Here is a 17,783-nt window from a genome sequence, read left to right on the forward strand (position 1 = left end):
AAGAAGGGGGTGTTTTTTGCTTAATCAGTAGATTAATAATCAGCTGCTTTCTTGTTTCTGAGGGGCTGCACACGAGCAAACGGTACAAAGAGATGCATTGCTTAAGACACATAATCTATATGCGTATTAATTGCAAGGAGGGACTAAAGGAGCGACATTGTTACGAGATCAGACACAAAAGTTTGCAAACCAAATTATTCGACTAAAGCCTAGCCTGAGCAAACATATCGCGAAGTTCACGCTCGGGGTCCTCCGGGGGCAAAATCTGCTGCTGGAATGTGAGGCGCTGGCGCTTGGGGCTCTCTTCGGACATGATTGGGCTTTTACGGAAGTTGATTAACACCCAATGCATTGATGTCGACTGGATTGCGAAGCATATACTCACTAGTGATATCTAAAAAAAGACGCAAAAAAGAGAGAAAACTACAGAGACAAAGCAATTGTGGTGGCAAGATTGAGACATGTATTCACAAGAGCTCTGCTTAAATACAGGAAAGTGTAATTTTTTTCGCTGAACCCAGAGGCTGTCGGTTGTTGTGCCTAATGGGGATAGTGGCTGTGGCACAAAAACAGTTAGAAAGCAAAGTCATGAAATTGCGAACCCGTTTGTCAGCTAGAAACCGAAACACGAGCATCCGGAGGGAGAGCATGGAGAGGGCGTCGACTGTATATAGCTTCCGGTATTTGCGGCCAGGAAATTTAAAGAGGTTATGTTCAGCATGTTCAAGTGCATCATAAATGTGTATGAATTTACGTCGTTGCTTGGGTAGGGAAAATATGGACACCATAGTCAACCCCGCCAATGTGCTGGCACAAATCGACCTTGTGCACCTGATCGGCCAGCTCCAGAAATAGATTCTAACCACAGGCAAGTACGAACCCGTAGACCCAAGGGCAATAGCACAACGCCCTGGGCAACACCGAAGATCATATGGTGAGTTCGTCAGAGGCTAATTACAATCTCCGGACCCTTCGATCCGCCCACTCATGATCAATCGACACATCTCACAGTGATCATCACAAAAACGTAGGATTGCATCGGTAATCACAACCAACTCGTGCAATTATATTCACGCAACCCATGCACCCACTCGTTCACTCAAAGAAAGCAGATGCAATACGGCAAAAAGAAGAAGGCAATGAATACACATAATCAAATGCGATGCATGAATACACCAGGATGCGCTATCCTGTCTGTCCCCCCGGTCGATCCCTACATGGTGTGGATTTACTTCTCGGGGTTGGGGTTCCTAGTGACATGGGGTCAGTGATCGTTTCGTTGCGCGGAGAGAAAAGAGAGGTGAGGAAAAGGGATCAGTTAGGAGCGAAAGACAAGATGAATGGTGTTCCACATGAGTTGTTCAGTGTGAACTATGCAATTGGGTTGGATCATCCGCAAGAGTGAAATTCGAGAAAGAAAAAAAAACTCGTATTCCTGGTTTTAATCAATGATAATACTCACATGCGCCTCTTTCCGCCTGGAAGCGTCGTAACATTCACGAAACTAATAACCCCAACCAATCAGCATATATTACAATTTATCTGGAGTAAGGAGGAGAGGACGTACCGACGAGTGTACAACAATCTCTTCTTGGCACGACCTTTAGGAGTCTTCTTCTTCTCCTGTTTCTCCACTTTGGGAGTTTGAGATTTGACTTTGCCTGCGCGGGCGAGCGAGCCGTGGACTAGACGATAATTTGGGTTAGCAAGTTGCGCACAGATTTATTACTTTTTTTTGGCCACGCCACGAGATCGTGGTCCCTTTGCCCAGTCCCACCCCAGTCCCACAGATCCCATCTTATTCCCCATCAATATGGACCAAAAGAATGCGTATTTACCTATACAGTACGCACAACTATCAACATCGCAGCACAAAATATACACATTCCACAAAACGCACCTTTTCCCATGTTGACGACGTGTGATCACAACCAGACCCCCCTTCCACCGGGATCAAATCGTCTCTAGCCGACGTGGGACTATCCAGCTCCAACAAAGCCACTCTGGGATTTGATCAGAGCGTCAAGGAGCACAAGCGCGGTGATTACATTATACATTTTATCCTTTAACACACATGTCTATTCCTCCTGCCCCTCCCTCGACCGGATCCTCGTCGAGTCTACCCGAATCGAGTGGACTGGAGACCAAGTTTGGAAATTTCAGGTCTACGTCCGAGGCTTCTGCGTTTGAACGATGGCGCGCGTCGCTTGTGAATTTTACGGGGCTTGGGTTGTCGGATGAGGACAAGATGAAGAGGGACGAGCTTAAGGGGTTGGAGCGTGAAGAAGCGCAATGGAGGAGATGCGAGACGTGGAAAAATGATTTGATGAAGAATAGTACGTATCCCCCCCTAGTCCAATGTATTCACCACCTTTACACTAATTTATATATCCCATGGGATAACCAGGTCCCGTGGTGGTATTCATGCTCAAGCACCTCGCATTACACAGTACCAACCTCACATCAGCCCATATCCACTGCGCACCATGCGACCCGTCCCGAGCAGGCGGGTTCTCGCCCGACGCGGGGATCTTGCTATGCCAAGACCGGTTCATGAGCAAGACGCATATGCAGGACACGCTGGTACATGAGATGGTGCATGTGTATGATCATGCGCGCTTCAAGGTCGATTGGAGTAATTTGAGGCATCATGCTTGTTCTGAGGTGGGTGTTTGTTGTATTTATCGTGAATGTGAAACGGGGGGTTTAGGTTGAATGGGATGGGGTGCAGATTCGAGCGGCGAGTTTGAGTGGGGATTGTAGGTGGACACGAGAGACCCAGAGGGGATTCATGACGTTTTCGAAGCAACATCAGGCACGTATCTCCTCTCCTCGCATACATCAGTTAATCTCATTTGGGCCACCATCAAGGCATGCGCCCGACGCAGAGCAGTACTCTCCGTCATGGCCAACCCAGCATGTAAATCACAAGAAGAGGCCGAGCGGGCTGTAAACGAAGTGTGGGAAAGTTGTTTCAAAGATACCAGACCATTTGACGAGGTGCGTGAGTCTTGGTTTCTTGCTTGAGAATTGGTATTGATGTCTGTGTGGTAAGATATACTAAAATAGGAAATTCCCATTAAATTGGAAAATACATTTATTCCTGTTATCGCCGTGAGCCAAACCCGGGTTTCCCGCGCACGTCGAGTATATAAGGTGTCTCGTGTTAGATAGAATTCATCCCTTGGGGTTTTGCAAGCGATTCATTAATATTTTATTCCCTTGTGGAGGGGCTGACAGGCGTGAAATCTGGACCGGCTAACCGGGTTCTCAGCCGACCCGCCGAGGACCGGTTGTGATTTGACGGGCCAAGAGGGCTGGAAGGAACTTGGACCGGACCACCATCCCCACATTCGTTCCTCCCCCATCTCGACTGCTCTCGCTCACTCGCATTAATATACTTTTGAAGAGCATCGATAGCTGAGAGTTAAGATATCAGGTAGATCTCAGTACACGTAAACGACTCGTAAATTAAAAGGCTAACAAAAAATTAAATCAGAATGGGATCACCTCCGAAACCCTGGGAACGAGCAGGCGCAACAGCAGCAGTCTTGGATCCTGCACCATCTGTTCCCGCTTTCTCTGCCACATCTTCCGAGTCGGGTGTTCCGACTGTTCCGACTCGACCCGAAAGCATTGTCTCGGGCACACAACCACTCACATCCCTCTCCCCGTTCTCGAATACATCATCCGCATATGGATCGACGTACGGCTCTTCTTACTCTCCCTATAACCGTTTCGGGTCTTACGGATCCTATGGCTCGTATGGCGGGTACGGCGGGGGCATGTACGGCGGATACGGTATGGGCGGCGGATACGGCATGGGGATGACTGGAGGGGGAATGTACGGCCAACCAGGCATGCCAGTCGACAGCGTAGCAGCATCAACCCAACAAGCCTTCTCTCTCCTAGGCAACGTAGTGGGAACATTTACATCGTTTGCCCAAATGCTGGATTCATCCTTCATGGCTACCCAGTCGTCCATATTCGCCATTCTGGGCGTGGCAGAGCAGCTCGGTCAGCTCAGGGCTCTACTTGGCCAGGTCGTGGGTGTCTTTGGCCTCGTTGGGTGGCTCAGAGGCTGGTGGCGCGGCGAACGCAACACATCCGCCATGGCACGCGATTTCAAAAAGTTCCTCCGCGGCGACGATGGCACACCCAAACCGAGCAAAAAGCCGTTTATCATGATTATGCTCGCTATTTTCGGTCTTCCCTATGTCATGCACAGGCTCGTCAAGGCCCTGTCGTCTCGTCTCCCACCTCCTCAGTCTACCGCCCCTATCGACATGTCTCAGGTCCAGTTTGCGACCGCCCTGTACGAGTTCAAGGCCAAGGATGAGCTCGAGTTGGGGCTGAGTAAAGGGGACTTGGTCGCTATTGTTGGCCGCACCGAGGGTGGAGATTGGTTTAGGGGCAGGACGAGGGAAGGAAAGATGGGCTGGTTCCCGGCGAACCATGTCCAAATCCTCAAGAAGAAGATCGACGACGATGTCAAGCCCGTCAAGACTGTCTAGGCGTTTCGTTTTGTTTTAGGAGGTGGCTAAAAGTATCTCGCTTTGATTGGTACATTTCTCTTTCTTTCTTTCTCATATCTGTTGTTTTCATATCATCGTTCAGCTCCTTGTACTCATACTATGCGTAATGCTACTTGTGTTATTATCCACAAAAAATTCCGACACGTGTAAGGAACCACGAGGCAGGGTTTCTCACGAGTATTGAATTGGATAACTTATATATTTGTATTCTACGTCTCGTCGCCTGAACAGAGCGGCTTGGGGAACGAAAGAGCTTGGGGAGGGGTTGAGATGAGGATCTGGGGGCGCTTGACTCGCGCTACGTCATCATCCACACGTCCATGGATGTATACGCCACCATTTGATTGACTCGCCACCACCAAAGGGTAGATGCCATCTAGGCCCCAGGAACCGAGAAAATCACTGGAATTGATAGAGAACGATAGCTTGTATTTTGTCCTTCGGCCAACTCGAGCTTGAATTTACTGAGTTTTTTGAAGATAGGGAGCACCTGCTTGTCTTGGTGCAATTGGCTGAATCCGGTTGCATTGTAGGAGATGTTGTGATCGTATCCTACGTGCTATTGGAGGGTCGGTTGGAGTTGACACCAGTGGAGGGTTTAGACTTACCCTGTCTGGAGAATCGGTATCCAGTCCAATCTTGATCATCCCGTGCGGAATGGTTGCTCCGGGGAATACATGCCTCCTTGAAGGTTCCTATAATCTCATGCACAACTAGTGGGCTGGGCCGCTCAACGTTGTCCAGCTACGGGACTCTTTCTCGTTCTTTGTGGGCTGTGCCAATTGTTCTCGTTTCCTCGACTGCCTTGGTGAAACGATTTGATCCCCTTGATCCCATGCTGTGCATCCTTGCGTGGGTACACGTAAGTGAGCATGTACATATACGGACGAGGTTCACCATACTGTACCGGCACAAAAGACTAGAAAGGGGCTGAAGTGCGATTATACCGATCGGGCTCGAGTCGCCGATTCGACCACAATGGATCAGTGTCTCATGTCTCCCCCAGCCTGTCAACGAACCCATCTACCAACTTGCATCGATCTCGAGTTTAACCCCCTATATGCCTATAGCTATTTCTCCAGACCCAAGACCGAGCTTCTAAATTTAGGAAGGGAGGGGGGCATCGATAAACCAATGAGCGGGGTGCGGTATTGTCCAAAAGAGGCTGGGTGGCGGGTCTTGAATATCTCAAACGGGCTGTCCCTCCTCACTCGTGTTCTTTAGTAGCTCTCGCCATGGATACCAACGAATGGAATAACTATGGGTACACGAAGTATTCTCAGTTCTGATCTTTGCACAGGCATGGTCCGTTCTATTATTTCAGTTGAAATTTGGGCAAGCTGTGTTCTGATATCAGCCATTTATAAACCCCAGGTGATCGAAAATCGATCAACGAGTTGCTATGCAATGAATATATTAATACCGTACCGCCAACCCCTCGCCTATAGGATGGTAAATGCCTCATGATTCCCATTGTCAAACCTGTGCAATGGATCTACTACTATGATTAGTCATCATAAGCGCTCGGCCATCTGACCGAGGGAGTATCCCAAGGTCGACATGTTACGGAAAATTCCAGCCATGGACTGCCCCAGCGCCCTTTGTCGCCTAGTGATGTGCGAGTCAGTACCACATCGCGTGCCCTGCGCGTGTTTGACATGGTACCCATCATATGCGTTATAAATATGCGGTTGCATGGGTAGTTGGCTTACAGCGAGCCCACGGCCGAGATACCTGCCACACGACCGAGCCATGGTGTTCACTATAATAAATCTACATGATCCTGTAAACCGTTTAACACCTCAAGTAGGTCATATTTTATCATGTTTACTCGGGGGAATTTATAAAGTTGTTGTGTTTCTAGGCACTTATGCTTGCCACTCTTCGACATATAGAAAGCCAAGAAGAAGACGAGAAAGAGTATGCGCAGCAATACAGGGCGGAACCAGAAGATGAACGATCTGAACCAGAAGACGAATTCGACTTTGATGAGTTTCCTGAGCTGAAAAGGCCCCCTAGGGAATTGCCAGAGGTACCGAAAAGGACACACGGTCCCGTAAGTTCCAAAAAAAAAAAAGCCATTTGGCTCTGTAATAGTACGGCCATTGACCGCAGTTTCTAGCCGTGCAAGGCCTATGAGTTCCTCGAGAGCCTTCGAGCTGGCGAGGACGTAGATATACTAACGTGGCAAGCCGAGCATTTAGCACTCGCCAAAGAGGATCCGTATCAGCATAAAGAATGTCCTCGGCTACTTTGGAAAATGGTCGACATTATCGAAAGTGAAGAAACACCGTCCGAGCTTGGTACCGTCGCGGCGACACTCCTCATGTACGACGTATACCAAATCTCGCAGTCTGATTCGTACATCCATCGAAGGGCCCGGTGTAAACTTGCCACGTTACTCGATCCGAAAGAGGCTGTCTCTATTTATCGGGATATGCTCGACGACCCCAAGGATGAGCTCGATTCTAGGGATCTATGCGCCTTTGAGGATGTCCTCGCCCAGTTGCCTCCGGAACTTGATATTTTGAAGGAGCGGGTCGCACTTCTTAGACAGGACCTTGTCATGAACCCCAAGTATTCGGAAAAAATAGCTCGACTGACTTTTGCATTGTTGGAGCTTTACGAGCGGACCTCCGATACTCTTGTTTTTGACGAAATCCATGCGCTTTATCAAGAAATGGTTGGTCGCCAGAAACTCGACTCGTGCCCTATCATGTGGCAATTAACGGTGCACGGTGGCGCAAATTGGACGCCCGAGGAAATCACATCTCTCATGACCGAGCACACCGTCTTGACCAGCACTTCCCCCACTCCCCGGCTTGACCATGTCCACTGCCCAGGCCAGCTGTTGTACGTGGTCCAATGTATGCGCAACGATTCGCGAGGCAAGTTGGAGCTTCAGGCTGCGCTCGTTTGCGAGGCTTTAAGGCTCATCGACCTTGGCATCGGCATAAGCGACCAGCTCCGTGTTCTCCACACCCTTTACGAGACAATCGACAGTATCGACCCTTCCTCCGAGCTCAACGGATTCACCCGCACCGCAGTCTTGTCCCGTCTACGTTCGCTTTTTTCAGGCTGCGAGCACCGGATTCCTGCCTTTTCTTGGCTCGCCACACGCATTCACCCAGATTCCCTCGAGTCTAAATACGGGCTCGAGAGTGCGGACGTATCGTTCGAGGTTATGGGAAGCTTCTTGGCCGAGAAAGAACCCATATACAAGTGGGTCAATCAACTCATTATGCGATTGAACGACAACATCAAGCCAAACACGTTCATCCCCGATTTTTCCGACGAGCTGGAAAGGAATATCCCTTCTAAATTGCCGTCCGACTTTTTTGAGATGCCGCGATCCTTTTTTGAACGCTTTGGACGAGCACGGGCGGTCAGTAGCTTTTGCGTGTCTTCGTTGAGCCAAGTCACGCCCGACACCATCGACTATAATATTGATATCTACCGGCAAATACTCCAAAACTGGGGGTGCCCAAGTCGCTCTGATCAGCCCGGCCGTCTCGGAGCTGGCCATCCTATACGTATAACGCAGCTCGTGCTCGGCATCGCTCTCCATCGCCGTTACGAATATTTTGATAATCTGAGCGACCTGGACGAGGCAATTCAGGTGCTAAGGCTTGGTATGGCCGGGTCTTCGCAAGAGGCGGATGGTGTCTATTTCATGAAAATGCGGGGCGCCGCGCACATGTCACGTTATCGTCGGCTAGGGGAACACACAGATCTCATGAGCTCCTACGAGTTGACCAAGCTTGTCTTTCAAAAACATGAAATGTTCACTACTCCAGGCGATGAGCGCGAATGGGCCAAGATCAGCAGTCTGTTCATGGGCGCCCAAACTGCCGATTGTCTATTTGATGATACCGGAGAGTCAAGATATTTGGATCAAGCTGCAGCCATGCTTCGTGAGGCTCTTCGATTTGTAGGCTTGAAGAATCCGTTGGCTACCGCTATGGGTGGCTTATTGGGGTCAGCGCTTTGCAAGAGGTTCATGTACTCGCAAGTTCCTGAAGATCTGGGGATTGCCGAGACACTCACTGGTGGTGCATCAAGAGTAGGTCAGAGCTCGTATGTTAGGACAGGTATCGGACTTCAGTTGTATGTCGGGAGCCTCCCGAGCTGCGATCAACTCTATGGACGGACAATGCTCATCAAGTTCAAGCACAGTTCTCAGATTGAAGATCTAGAGCAGTCGATATTAATGTTCAAGAAGGTACTCGATAACACTTCCGCGCAATCTATACACTATGCCGATGCAAACTACTGGTACGGCCACGCACTGTCTATTCGGAGCCAAGGCGACGATTTGGCCACAGGAACTCATCATCTGAGGCAGGCATTACTTGCCCAACCTTCCACTAGTCACCCACAGTCTCCTGTTTGGATGACCGGTTTGTCCAAAGCATTGGTGATGGAATTCCAGAAAACCGGGGATCGTACGCTACTCGAAGAAGCTGCCAAATTATCCCAAACTGCGGTCTCAGTCGCTTCTAAAACGTCCACCATCTTGGCGGATGTATACGCCCAACTCGGCGAGGTTAAACACCAGACTTTTCGAGTGACCAACAACTCTGAAGACTTGGACCAGTGTATGCTAGCGTTCGAAAGCGCAGTCAACTCAAAAGGTTCACCTCAGCTCCAGTGTTTGTCTTATACTCAGCGCTGGCAGAGCATCGGAGCAGAATACGACCATCCTTCCCTTTCGCGAGTTTGGGAAACCATCCTAATGTATCAAGAGAAGGCTGTAGGAGTAGGAAAAAGCATCAAGAGGCGGCATGAATATCTTGCCAACAATCCTTCCCTCGCGTGCCGCGCCGCCGCCTATGCCATTCGTCAAGGCAAACTTGAGCTTGCAGTCGAGTATCTAGAGCGCGGTCGATCGATCCTTTGGCGCCAGACACTCGAGCTTCGTTCGCCTCTTGACGAATTAAGAAAAGTAGCGCCTTCAATCGCCAATCAACTAGCAGAGGTGATCGAACAGCTAGACCAGAACGAACAACTGCAATCACGCTCCGGGAATCTAGCGGCTCATGTTACACCTTGGACTATTTCGAACCCCGATCAAATCGCACAATCCCATCGAATGTTATCACAATATTACGACTACTTGTTGGAGCAGATCCGTAAAATCGACGGTTTTAGTAACTTTATGCGCTCATTTGTTTACGCCGATACCGTTGGGGTAGCTTCGGAAGGCCCTGTTGTTATCCTTAACTTGTGCGAAGATGGTTGCGATGCTCTCGTCTTTCTACGTTCGGGAGTTCACCATGTAGCCCTTCCCGACGCCGACTTTCAAATACTATCAGCTAAGAGGGCGGAGCTCGTGGTAGCCGCTGCTCGTGTAGTCGAGGACCAAGGTGTAACGATGGATGCGATGCTCCGTCCGCTGCTCCGTTTACTATGGTCATCTCTTATCGAGCCTGTCGTTTCTTTCATCAAGTCAAGCGGCACAACCGAAAAGCGTGTGTTCTGGTGCGTGGCGGGACTGTCAGATTTACCTATCCATGCGGCTGGACCATATAAACCTGGGCAACGAGACCTACCGGAAACGTTCATCTCATCTTACATTCCGACCCTCTCCGCCTTGATTCGCGCTCGAAAAGCCAGGGTCGTCTTTGATTCGCCACAGCCACGGCTACTAACTGTCATTCAAACGGAGACGGGCGAGATGGACGAACTTATATCGGCAGAAGAGGAAGTCGAGACTCTGAGGGAATTGGATATTATCACCACCGAGCTGAGGGACAATGATATTGATCTCCAAAATAATTTGGGCATGATCGAGGAGGCTCGCCGCCTTCATAAAAACGAGCGTGCATACGACCCGGTCTACATGGGCATCCAAAACTCTAGGCAGATTTATCGGGACGTTCTTTTATCTCAAATCAAAGCTCACAACTGGGTTCATTTCTGCTGTCACGGCACTACTGATCCCAAACTGCCCCTACTGAGCGCATTTCACTTTTCGAAGTTCAAGCTGACGATAGAGCCGCTTATGCGCGCTGAGCTTCCATTGGCTGACTTTGCCTTTTTGAGTGCTTGTCACACGGCGGAAGGCTCCGAAGCACAGAACGAGAACATGAGTTTGGCGGGCGCACTTCAGGTCGCTGGATTTCGCTCGGTTGTAGCAACGATGTATGCAGTAGCTGACTCTGATGGACCGACTGTCGCACGCGTATTGTACGAACACATGTTTCGAGATCGTAGCCAACCCGCGAACTCGTCGGACGCTGCACTAGGTCTGAACAAAGCGGTACGAAAGCTCAGGCTCAGTAAGGTGCCAATGCATCGATGGGTAAGTGCAAATATCTGCTCAGTTACGGGCTTTTAACAATAGATGCACAGGTTCCATATATCCATATTGGTGTATAATTGAAGGGGTTTGACACGAATCTTGCACTATACCAGTCACATAAATACCATAGCAGATCAAGAAACTTTGTAAATCTTACTTGTTTAAATGTAATGAATTGTTTGCGAGGCCTTATGATAGTGATTTTAGGCTACTACCAGGTCAGTGTATGCAGCAGGTTGGAGATAATTGCAAATCTACCGACAGTTAGTCAGCTTATGCACTCGGCTACTGTACTTTACCGACCCCGCACTAAGCCTGGCACTTCGATCAACCAACTCGGCCTCTCCCTCCACCATGACCAAGTCTCAGAAAGCACCCAAATTTCTCACTACACCTCCGCCTTCTCATGGACCACATCTAGTGATATCTTATCCAGCTAAGAATGTTCTACAATTGACGCTCAATCGGCCTCGTTCTCTTAATGCCATGACAGATGACTTGAGGGCTGATATAGCCAGAGTCATGGACTGGTTCGAAAGGGAAAGTAGCTTGTGGTTAGTTACATCCTCCTGCTCAAAGAAAATAAGTATCAACTTATGCGTATGCGATACAAAGGGTGGTTATCATAACTGGAAACGGACGGGCCTTTTGTGCCGGACAGGACCTCAAAAAGTAGGTGGAGTCTCTTGAATAGTGAGAGCTATAAATATCTCACCCCAAGTTATCTAGCTGGAAGAAGAAGCAAGACACAGGCTCCCGCCGGGAAGCTGAGGAAATGGCCGAGGATACAAACGGATTTGGCTCCCTCGCTCGCCGTCGTTGTATCAAGCCAATCATTGCGGCCGTCAACGGGATAGCAATGGGAGGTGGAGTTGAGATTATCTTAAACTCTGATTTGGTGGTTGCTAGTCGCGACGCAAAGCTTGGCTTGCCAGAGGTTAAGCGGGGCGTTGTCGCTGCCGCGGGAGGTGGGTCTTACGTTTTATGAGGGTGCGTAGAAATTCATTTGGAATACAGGTATTCCCAGAATACAAAGGATCGCCGGACACCAGGTAAAATAGTTGTCGTACAATCATTTGGCCACTTAGCCTTACTTTTACTATAGTTTGCTGCCGAACTCTTGCTTACGGGGCGGACAATTACAGCCGAAGAAGCTCACACAAAATACCGCTTGTAAGTTCTGACCTACTTCTTTCTAACGTCATAAAACTAAAATCTTGAAGTGTCACGAGTGTCGTCCCACAATCTCAAGTACTGAGTACGGCAATCAATCTTGCAAAAGAAATTATTTCGAATTCTCCAGATGCCGTGTGGAGCACCAAGAAAGCCCTGCTTGATGGCCAACAGTACGCGAGCCTTGAGGAGGCTGTGATCAAGCATAACCTGAGTGAGGAGAGTAAGAGGGTCTATCAAGGTGATAATATCCGCGAGGGTTTGGCAGCATTTAGTGAAGTGAGTGCCTTAGTGCATGGTTTATGACAGCTTGGACTTATGCGTCAAACAGAAACGTAAGCCAGTTTGGACAAATCCTAAACTGTGAAGTAGGCATTATCGGGATCATGGTGATGAATTAAAAATGTTGATGTTCTATAACTTGTGTGCAATCTGGGTATGAATTCATGGTCCTAAAATGCCCCCTATACTCCACGATTAGTATATATCGGCATGAGTCTCATAACTGCTTACACATTGATCATTAAACGCGCTCGTCTTCTTGAACCCATCTTCGTACTTGACACCATTCGGACCTTCAACCCACACATCTGCCGTGGTAGACCAAGATTCGATCGGAAGGGAGTATGATCCTGCAGAAACGCAAAAGTCAGATCTCGCTCCATCATCCCTGAAAGGTCTGCACAAACCACTGTAGAGGGAGTATCCAAACTCGGTAGATCGTAAAAGCTTCATAGGGGTGGTCTCGACAACCAATTCTGGCACAACACTGTTCGCGCGAGGAACCTTGACCACAACGTTCAATGAAGGGTTAGTCAGGTCCATACCGTCGCGAACCTATTTGATCTAATTCAGCATAAGGTCCATATCGTTCCGAGATGCCACTTACCGCAGCAGTCAGAGTCAGGTTTCCGTTCCCGTTCGGGTTGAAGATATGACATGACTGGGCAGCCTGGAAGATAATATTATCCTGGACAGGATACCCATTGCCATTGTTATCGTAAATAGTTTCGGCTCCTGTGGTCGTGTTGGTAACCGAAACGTTGAAGTGCGAAATTCCGTTGGGAAGAATAGTCGATGGGATTTGGTAAAACTAGAAGAACGTCGATTAGTCTCGTCGATAATTCTCTAGTACTTGCTGTACGCACCCAGAAAAGGGCTTCAAAGCCTGACCCTGTTCCTCCTTGGAACCGAACCGGCATCGTATCGATCTTTGTCGAGTTGACTTGCCCAGTTCGGTCCGCATACATGACCCTGACAGTCGGCTGCTCACTCAGCCCCCTATCTTCGCTTCGCACGCGGATGTAACCATCCAGCTGAGCCTGACCCGTGCTTAGAAGCTGGAGCTGTAAGCCATGGGGCTTGACTTTCATAGGTGTGATCGGGTCACTAAGCTTGACGGCGCTAGGGACGGTATCGATCATTCGCTGGAGGATGGAGCCGCAGGTTGAGAGGAAACTTGCTGGCTCGGACATGGCTTTGATAGTCGAGTTTCCGTCGGCTGTCCACCTAGCTTTCAATGCTTGGCCCACATTAGAACATGTTATAGACTTACAGTTGAAAACGGCAAAGTCGGAGTTGTTTCCTCCGGGAGCGGTTACCAGCGGGTTCAAAGTAGTACCGTCCAGATATTCCGTTGCGACCTTGTTGTCAAAGCTCGAAGCCGTGGTGTCAAAATGAACAAAGTTTGTCTCGTTGGAGTCGCCGGTTAACTCTGGGAAGAACTGTCCATGGACACCTCCAATTGCTAGTCAAAAAAAAAATGTTAGAATTTGACAGTGAGAGGGGGTGCTATTTCAGCCTTACTGTGTCCGCACGCTACCATCTATGACGAACCAGTCAGCTCAGCCCGAGTCGTGGATCAAAGAAGCCATCCCACCTGAATCATGTCGGTCTTATTAAACCCGGCATTCGCAAACTTGCTCAGCAGCTTGTTGATATTGTCCTTTGGCTCTGGCACAAAGCCCTCTGGACCAGGTCCAGTGGCATCGATTCTGCCAGCGCGCATGACTAATGGAGGACCTTGGCAATTCCTGACAGCCGTATAGGTAGCCAGGGCGATCAAGTCGCTCATGGAGGCTCGGATGTTATAGAAGTTCAACATGAATCCAAAAGTATCATTGAACGACCGGCCACCTAAATTCTCGCTCCTATCGGTCTCCCAGATAAGAGAAGCGTCGACGCCGCCTGTACCTGCTTGGGCGTTGTGGGTGATCGCGTCGTGGAATGCAGTACGGAGCCATTCCGAGGACGCCTGTCTCGATGGGTCACCGGTTCCTGATTGAGGGAATGCACCGCAGGGTGACACACCGTCCAGAACCCCAGAGCGGAACACACCACCCTGTTTGTTATTCATGAGCACAGGCTTGATTGGATAGCATGGTAACACATACTTGAACCTGCGTTATTTCTTCGATTTCGTCCCATACTGGGTTTGGCCAGGTCCAGTCCGCCGAAGCGAGTTTTACAAAGAGAGCAAGAAGAGCTAGGCGGGGGAGCATGGCTGCTAGGAGTATGATATAAGAAAATCACCAGTGAGAGCCCAGGTTTTATGCTTGGTCTCAATCCATATAACTCGTAAAAAGAAGCCTGGAAGACAAATCGAGACCAAATTCCACGCGGAAGTATGAATAAGAAGGTCGGCATCGAGCAAGAGGGAAAAGAAATTCCCGGGTTGGTCGTTGCTGTGTTTTATCCACAAATTGCATATGGAGGCGTTGGGAGTGAAGTGCCGAGATCGTGGAGAGGGTGTGGCACTGCTTTCTGAGTCACAGGTAATATAGTATTATGCGGTAGAGTTCAGCCAGCCCAAGAAGCTTGTGTTCCGATGGCGTATGAAAAAAGTAGGAACGCTTAGGGGACCATAATTGGCAGCACGGGGCATGGATTCAGAAGTCGGACACATGAACCAAGTAAGCGTCCATCGGGTTGGCTTTATATTTATCGAGCCCCACGCTCAGGCATTTTCACCTGGGGAGTAGAGGTGGTATTAATAGGATGCACTGTTGGAATGAGAAGCTCAGAGGTCTATAGTAGTAAGTAGTACCAAGCAGTATCCAAGTAACTTGGACCTGAATGACAGGCGATAATCGCCGAGCGCTTAATCAGCCCTCGACTAAGCGCTGTCAAGACGCGGTCCGCATCGTCGAAGCCAGTTACTGTATCCAGTATATATCGCCGTCTAGAAGCAAACAACTCATGAAAACGCTACAATTTTACTGGATATATAACCAAATTACAAGTAAGAAGGAGAAGCTCAAGCAGGAGATGACTCTCGCATGTATTCACACCAGTATCCGAAATAAATTTATACAAGCTTCATGTATTTCGATATCTTGCATTGTTCTTGCCGTGTAGGTACTACCGGGGCCCAACATATTTGATAGTCACCTTTGATTCGAGTATAATGGATTTTATAGACTCAGGAGCATTTACCTGAGAGTTGATGGAAAAAGAAACGTAAAACAGTATGGGCAGCCCCCGAGCCGTGAAATGGATATCACCGCAATCGCAGCGTCAAATCAAGAACATTGAGAAACTTTATTTCATAACTAATGTGCAATATGTCTATGAACTCATAGTCCTAAAATTCACCCTACACTCCACGATTAGTATATATCGGCATAAATCTCACAACTGCTTACACATTGATCATTAAACGCGCTCGTCTTCTTGAACCCGTCTTCGTACTTGACACCATTTGGACCTTCAACCCGCACATCTGCCGTGGTAGACCAGGATTCAGTCGGAAGGGAGTATGATCCTGCAGAAACGTAAAAGTCAGATCTGCCCTCGTTATCCTTAAAACAATCTGTACATACCACTGTAGAGGGAGTATCCAAACTCGGTAGATCGTAAAAGCTTCATAGGGACAGTCCTGATAACCAACGCCGGCACGACGCTGTTTGCGCGCGGGACCTTGACCACAACGTTCAAGGAAGGGTTAGTCAAGTCCATACCATCGCGAACCTGGTCCACCAAGTTCAGACTGAGATCTATATTATTTCAATATGCACTTACCGCAGCAGTCATAGTTAGATTCCCGTTCCCATTCTCGTCCGAGTTGAGGATTTGGCATGACTGAGCAGCCTGGAAGATAATGTTATCCTGGACGGGGTACCCATGCCCATTATTATCGTAGACGGTTTCGGCTCTCGTAGTTACGTTAGTGAGCGAAACATTGAAGTGTGAAATTCCTTTGGGAAGAATAGTCGATGGGATTTGGTAAAACTAGAAGAACAACGATTAGTCTGTATTTACAAGTCTCCGGTATTTGTAGTACGCACCCAGAAAACGGCTTCAAAGCCTGACCCTATTCCCCCTTGGAACCGAACCGGCATCGTATCGATCTTTGTCGAGTTGACTTGTCCAGTTCGGTCCGCATACATGACCCTGACAGCCGGCTGCTCACTCAGCCCCCTATCTTCGCTTCGCACGCGGATGTACCCGTCCAGCCGAATCTGACCCGTGCTTAGAAGCTGGAGCTGCAAGTCATGGGGCTTGACTTTCATAGGTGTGATCGGGTCACTGAGCTTGACGGTGCTAGGAACTGTATCGATCATTCGCTGAAGGATGGAGCCGCAGGTTGAGAGGAACTTTGTTGGTTGAGACATGGCTTTGATAGTCGAGTTTCCATCGGCTGACCCGTCAAGCGTTTAATACGCGATCCAAGCTGGGATAAGATATAAACCTACAATTGAAGACGGTGAAGTCAGAATTATTTCCTCCAGGCGCAGTCACTAGCGGGTTTAGACTGGTGCCGTCGAGATATTCCGTTGCAGCTTTGTTATCAAAGGTCGCGGGCGTAGTGTCGAAATGAACATAATTTGTCCTGTTGGAGTCGCCAGTTAGCTCTGGGAAGAACTGTCCATGGACACCTCCAATTGCTAATCACATATAATACGTTAGAACTTGACACGGGTAGGCGCTATTTCAGCCTTACTGTGTCCGCACGCCACCATCTAGGCCAAGCCCATCAGCTCAGCCGACTCGTGGATCAAAGAAGCCAGCCCACCTGAATCATGTCGGTCTTATTAAAACCGGCATTCGCGAACTTGCTGAGGAGCGTGGTGATACTATCGCTTGGCCCTGGCACAAAGCCGTCTGGAGCAGGTCCGGTCGCATCGATTCTTCCAGCGCGCATGATCAAGGGAGGACCTTGGCAATTTCTGACAGCCGTATAGGTAGCCAGGGCGATCAAGTCGCTCATGGAGGCTCGGATGCTATAGTAGTTCAACATGAATCCAAAAGTACCGTTGAAGGCCCTGCCGTTCGGGGCCCTGTTGGTCTCCCAGATGAGCGAAGCGTCAACACCGCCTGTGCCTTCTTGGGCGTTGTGGGTGATCGCGTCGTGGTATGCAGTGAGGAGCCATTCAGAGGACGCCTGTCTGGATGGATCACTATTCCCGGATTGAGGGAACGACCCACAGGGGGTCACACCGTCCAGAACTCCAGAGCGGAACACACCGCCCTGTTCGCTATTCGTGAGTATACGGGTCCGGCTGGATAACAGGGGGTATACATACTTGGACCTGGGTGATCTCTTCGATTTCGTCCCATACTGGGTTTGGCCAGGTCCAGTCAGCCGAAGCGAGATTTGCAAAGAGGGCGAGAAGAGCTAGACGAGAGATCATGGGTGGTAGGGGTAGAGTATTAGAGAGGCTCCAGTGAGAGTATGGCTTTTATGCTTAGTTCCGGTCCATATAATTTAATTCGGAAAAGAAACTTGGAGGACAGTCGAGACCAAATTCCACGCGGCAAGATAGTCATCA

At 49.1% G+C, this 17,783-nt stretch overlaps 7 protein-coding genes across 7 annotated transcripts; 3 read left to right on the forward strand and 4 right to left on the reverse strand.

Annotated features, from left to right (window-relative positions):
- Nucleotides 1–1,228: 1,228 nt before the first annotated feature.
- On the reverse strand, nt 1,229–1,910 carry RhiXN_09607 (ribosomal protein S30; the record flags this gene model as incomplete). Its single annotated transcript, XM_043329423.1, has 4 exons — nt 1,229–1,250; nt 1,463–1,504; nt 1,568–1,685; nt 1,901–1,910. 4 exons carry the CDS (start codon nt 1,908–1,910, stop codon nt 1,229–1,231), a joined length of 192 nt encoding a protein of 63 aa, XP_043182257.1.
- Nucleotides 1,911–2,074: 164 nt separating this feature from the next.
- RhiXN_09608 (peptidase family M76 protein) lies at nt 2,075–3,396 on the forward strand (the record flags this gene model as incomplete). Its single annotated transcript, XM_043329424.1, has 5 exons — nt 2,075–2,336; nt 2,408–2,664; nt 2,711–2,759; nt 2,807–3,004; nt 3,275–3,396. 5 exons carry the CDS (start codon nt 2,075–2,077, stop codon nt 3,394–3,396), a joined length of 888 nt encoding a protein of 295 aa, XP_043182258.1.
- Nucleotides 3,397–3,500: 104 nt separating this feature from the next.
- On the forward strand, nt 3,501–4,514 carry RhiXN_09609 (mitochondrial inner membrane protease ATP23; the record flags this gene model as incomplete). The annotated part of the gene is made up of 1 exon (XM_043329425.1): nt 3,501–4,514. One exon carries the CDS (start codon nt 3,501–3,503, stop codon nt 4,512–4,514), a length of 1,014 nt encoding a protein of 337 aa, XP_043182259.1.
- A 230-nt stretch (nt 4,515–4,744) lies between these two features.
- Nucleotides 4,745–5,182, reverse strand: RhiXN_09610 (glycoside hydrolase family 92 protein; the record flags this gene model as incomplete). Its single annotated transcript, XM_043329426.1, has 3 exons — nt 4,745–4,937; nt 4,985–5,094; nt 5,144–5,182. 3 exons carry the CDS (start codon nt 5,180–5,182, stop codon nt 4,745–4,747), a joined length of 342 nt encoding a protein of 113 aa, XP_043182260.1.
- A 1,223-nt stretch (nt 5,183–6,405) lies between these two features.
- Nucleotides 6,406–12,379, forward strand: RhiXN_09611 (enoyl-CoA hydratase/isomerase family protein; the record flags this gene model as incomplete). The annotated part of the gene is made up of 10 exons (XM_043329427.1): nt 6,406–6,591; nt 6,658–10,797; nt 11,047–11,057; nt 11,112–11,393; nt 11,455–11,511; nt 11,569–11,807; nt 11,857–11,891; nt 11,945–12,012; nt 12,063–12,291; nt 12,344–12,379. 10 exons carry the CDS (start codon nt 6,406–6,408, stop codon nt 12,377–12,379), a joined length of 5,283 nt encoding a protein of 1,760 aa, XP_043182261.1.
- An 85-nt stretch (nt 12,380–12,464) lies between these two features.
- On the reverse strand, nt 12,465–14,513 carry RhiXN_09612 (manganese peroxidase 2; the record flags this gene model as incomplete). The annotated part of the gene is made up of 9 exons (XM_043329428.1): nt 12,465–12,476; nt 12,526–12,644; nt 12,702–12,849; nt 12,902–13,105; nt 13,161–13,513; nt 13,568–13,759; nt 13,819–13,837; nt 13,892–14,353; nt 14,406–14,513. 9 exons carry the CDS (start codon nt 14,511–14,513, stop codon nt 12,465–12,467), a joined length of 1,617 nt encoding a protein of 538 aa, XP_043182262.1.
- Nucleotides 14,514–15,595: 1,082 nt separating this feature from the next.
- On the reverse strand, nt 15,596–17,645 carry RhiXN_09613 (manganese peroxidase 2; the record flags this gene model as incomplete). The annotated part of the gene is made up of 9 exons (XM_043329429.1): nt 15,596–15,607; nt 15,657–15,775; nt 15,834–15,981; nt 16,033–16,242; nt 16,299–16,651; nt 16,707–16,898; nt 16,955–16,973; nt 17,027–17,482; nt 17,538–17,645. The coding sequence occupies 9 exons, from the start codon at nt 17,643–17,645 to the stop codon at nt 15,596–15,598; spliced, it is 1,617 nt and encodes a 538-aa protein (XP_043182263.1).
- Nucleotides 17,646–17,783: the final 138 nt, after the last annotated feature.

This window comes from Rhizoctonia solani, chromosome 8, assembly GCF_016906535.1.
Source record: "Rhizoctonia solani chromosome 8, complete sequence".
Taxonomy (NCBI): Eukaryota; Fungi; Basidiomycota; class Agaricomycetes; order Cantharellales; family Ceratobasidiaceae; genus Rhizoctonia; species Rhizoctonia solani.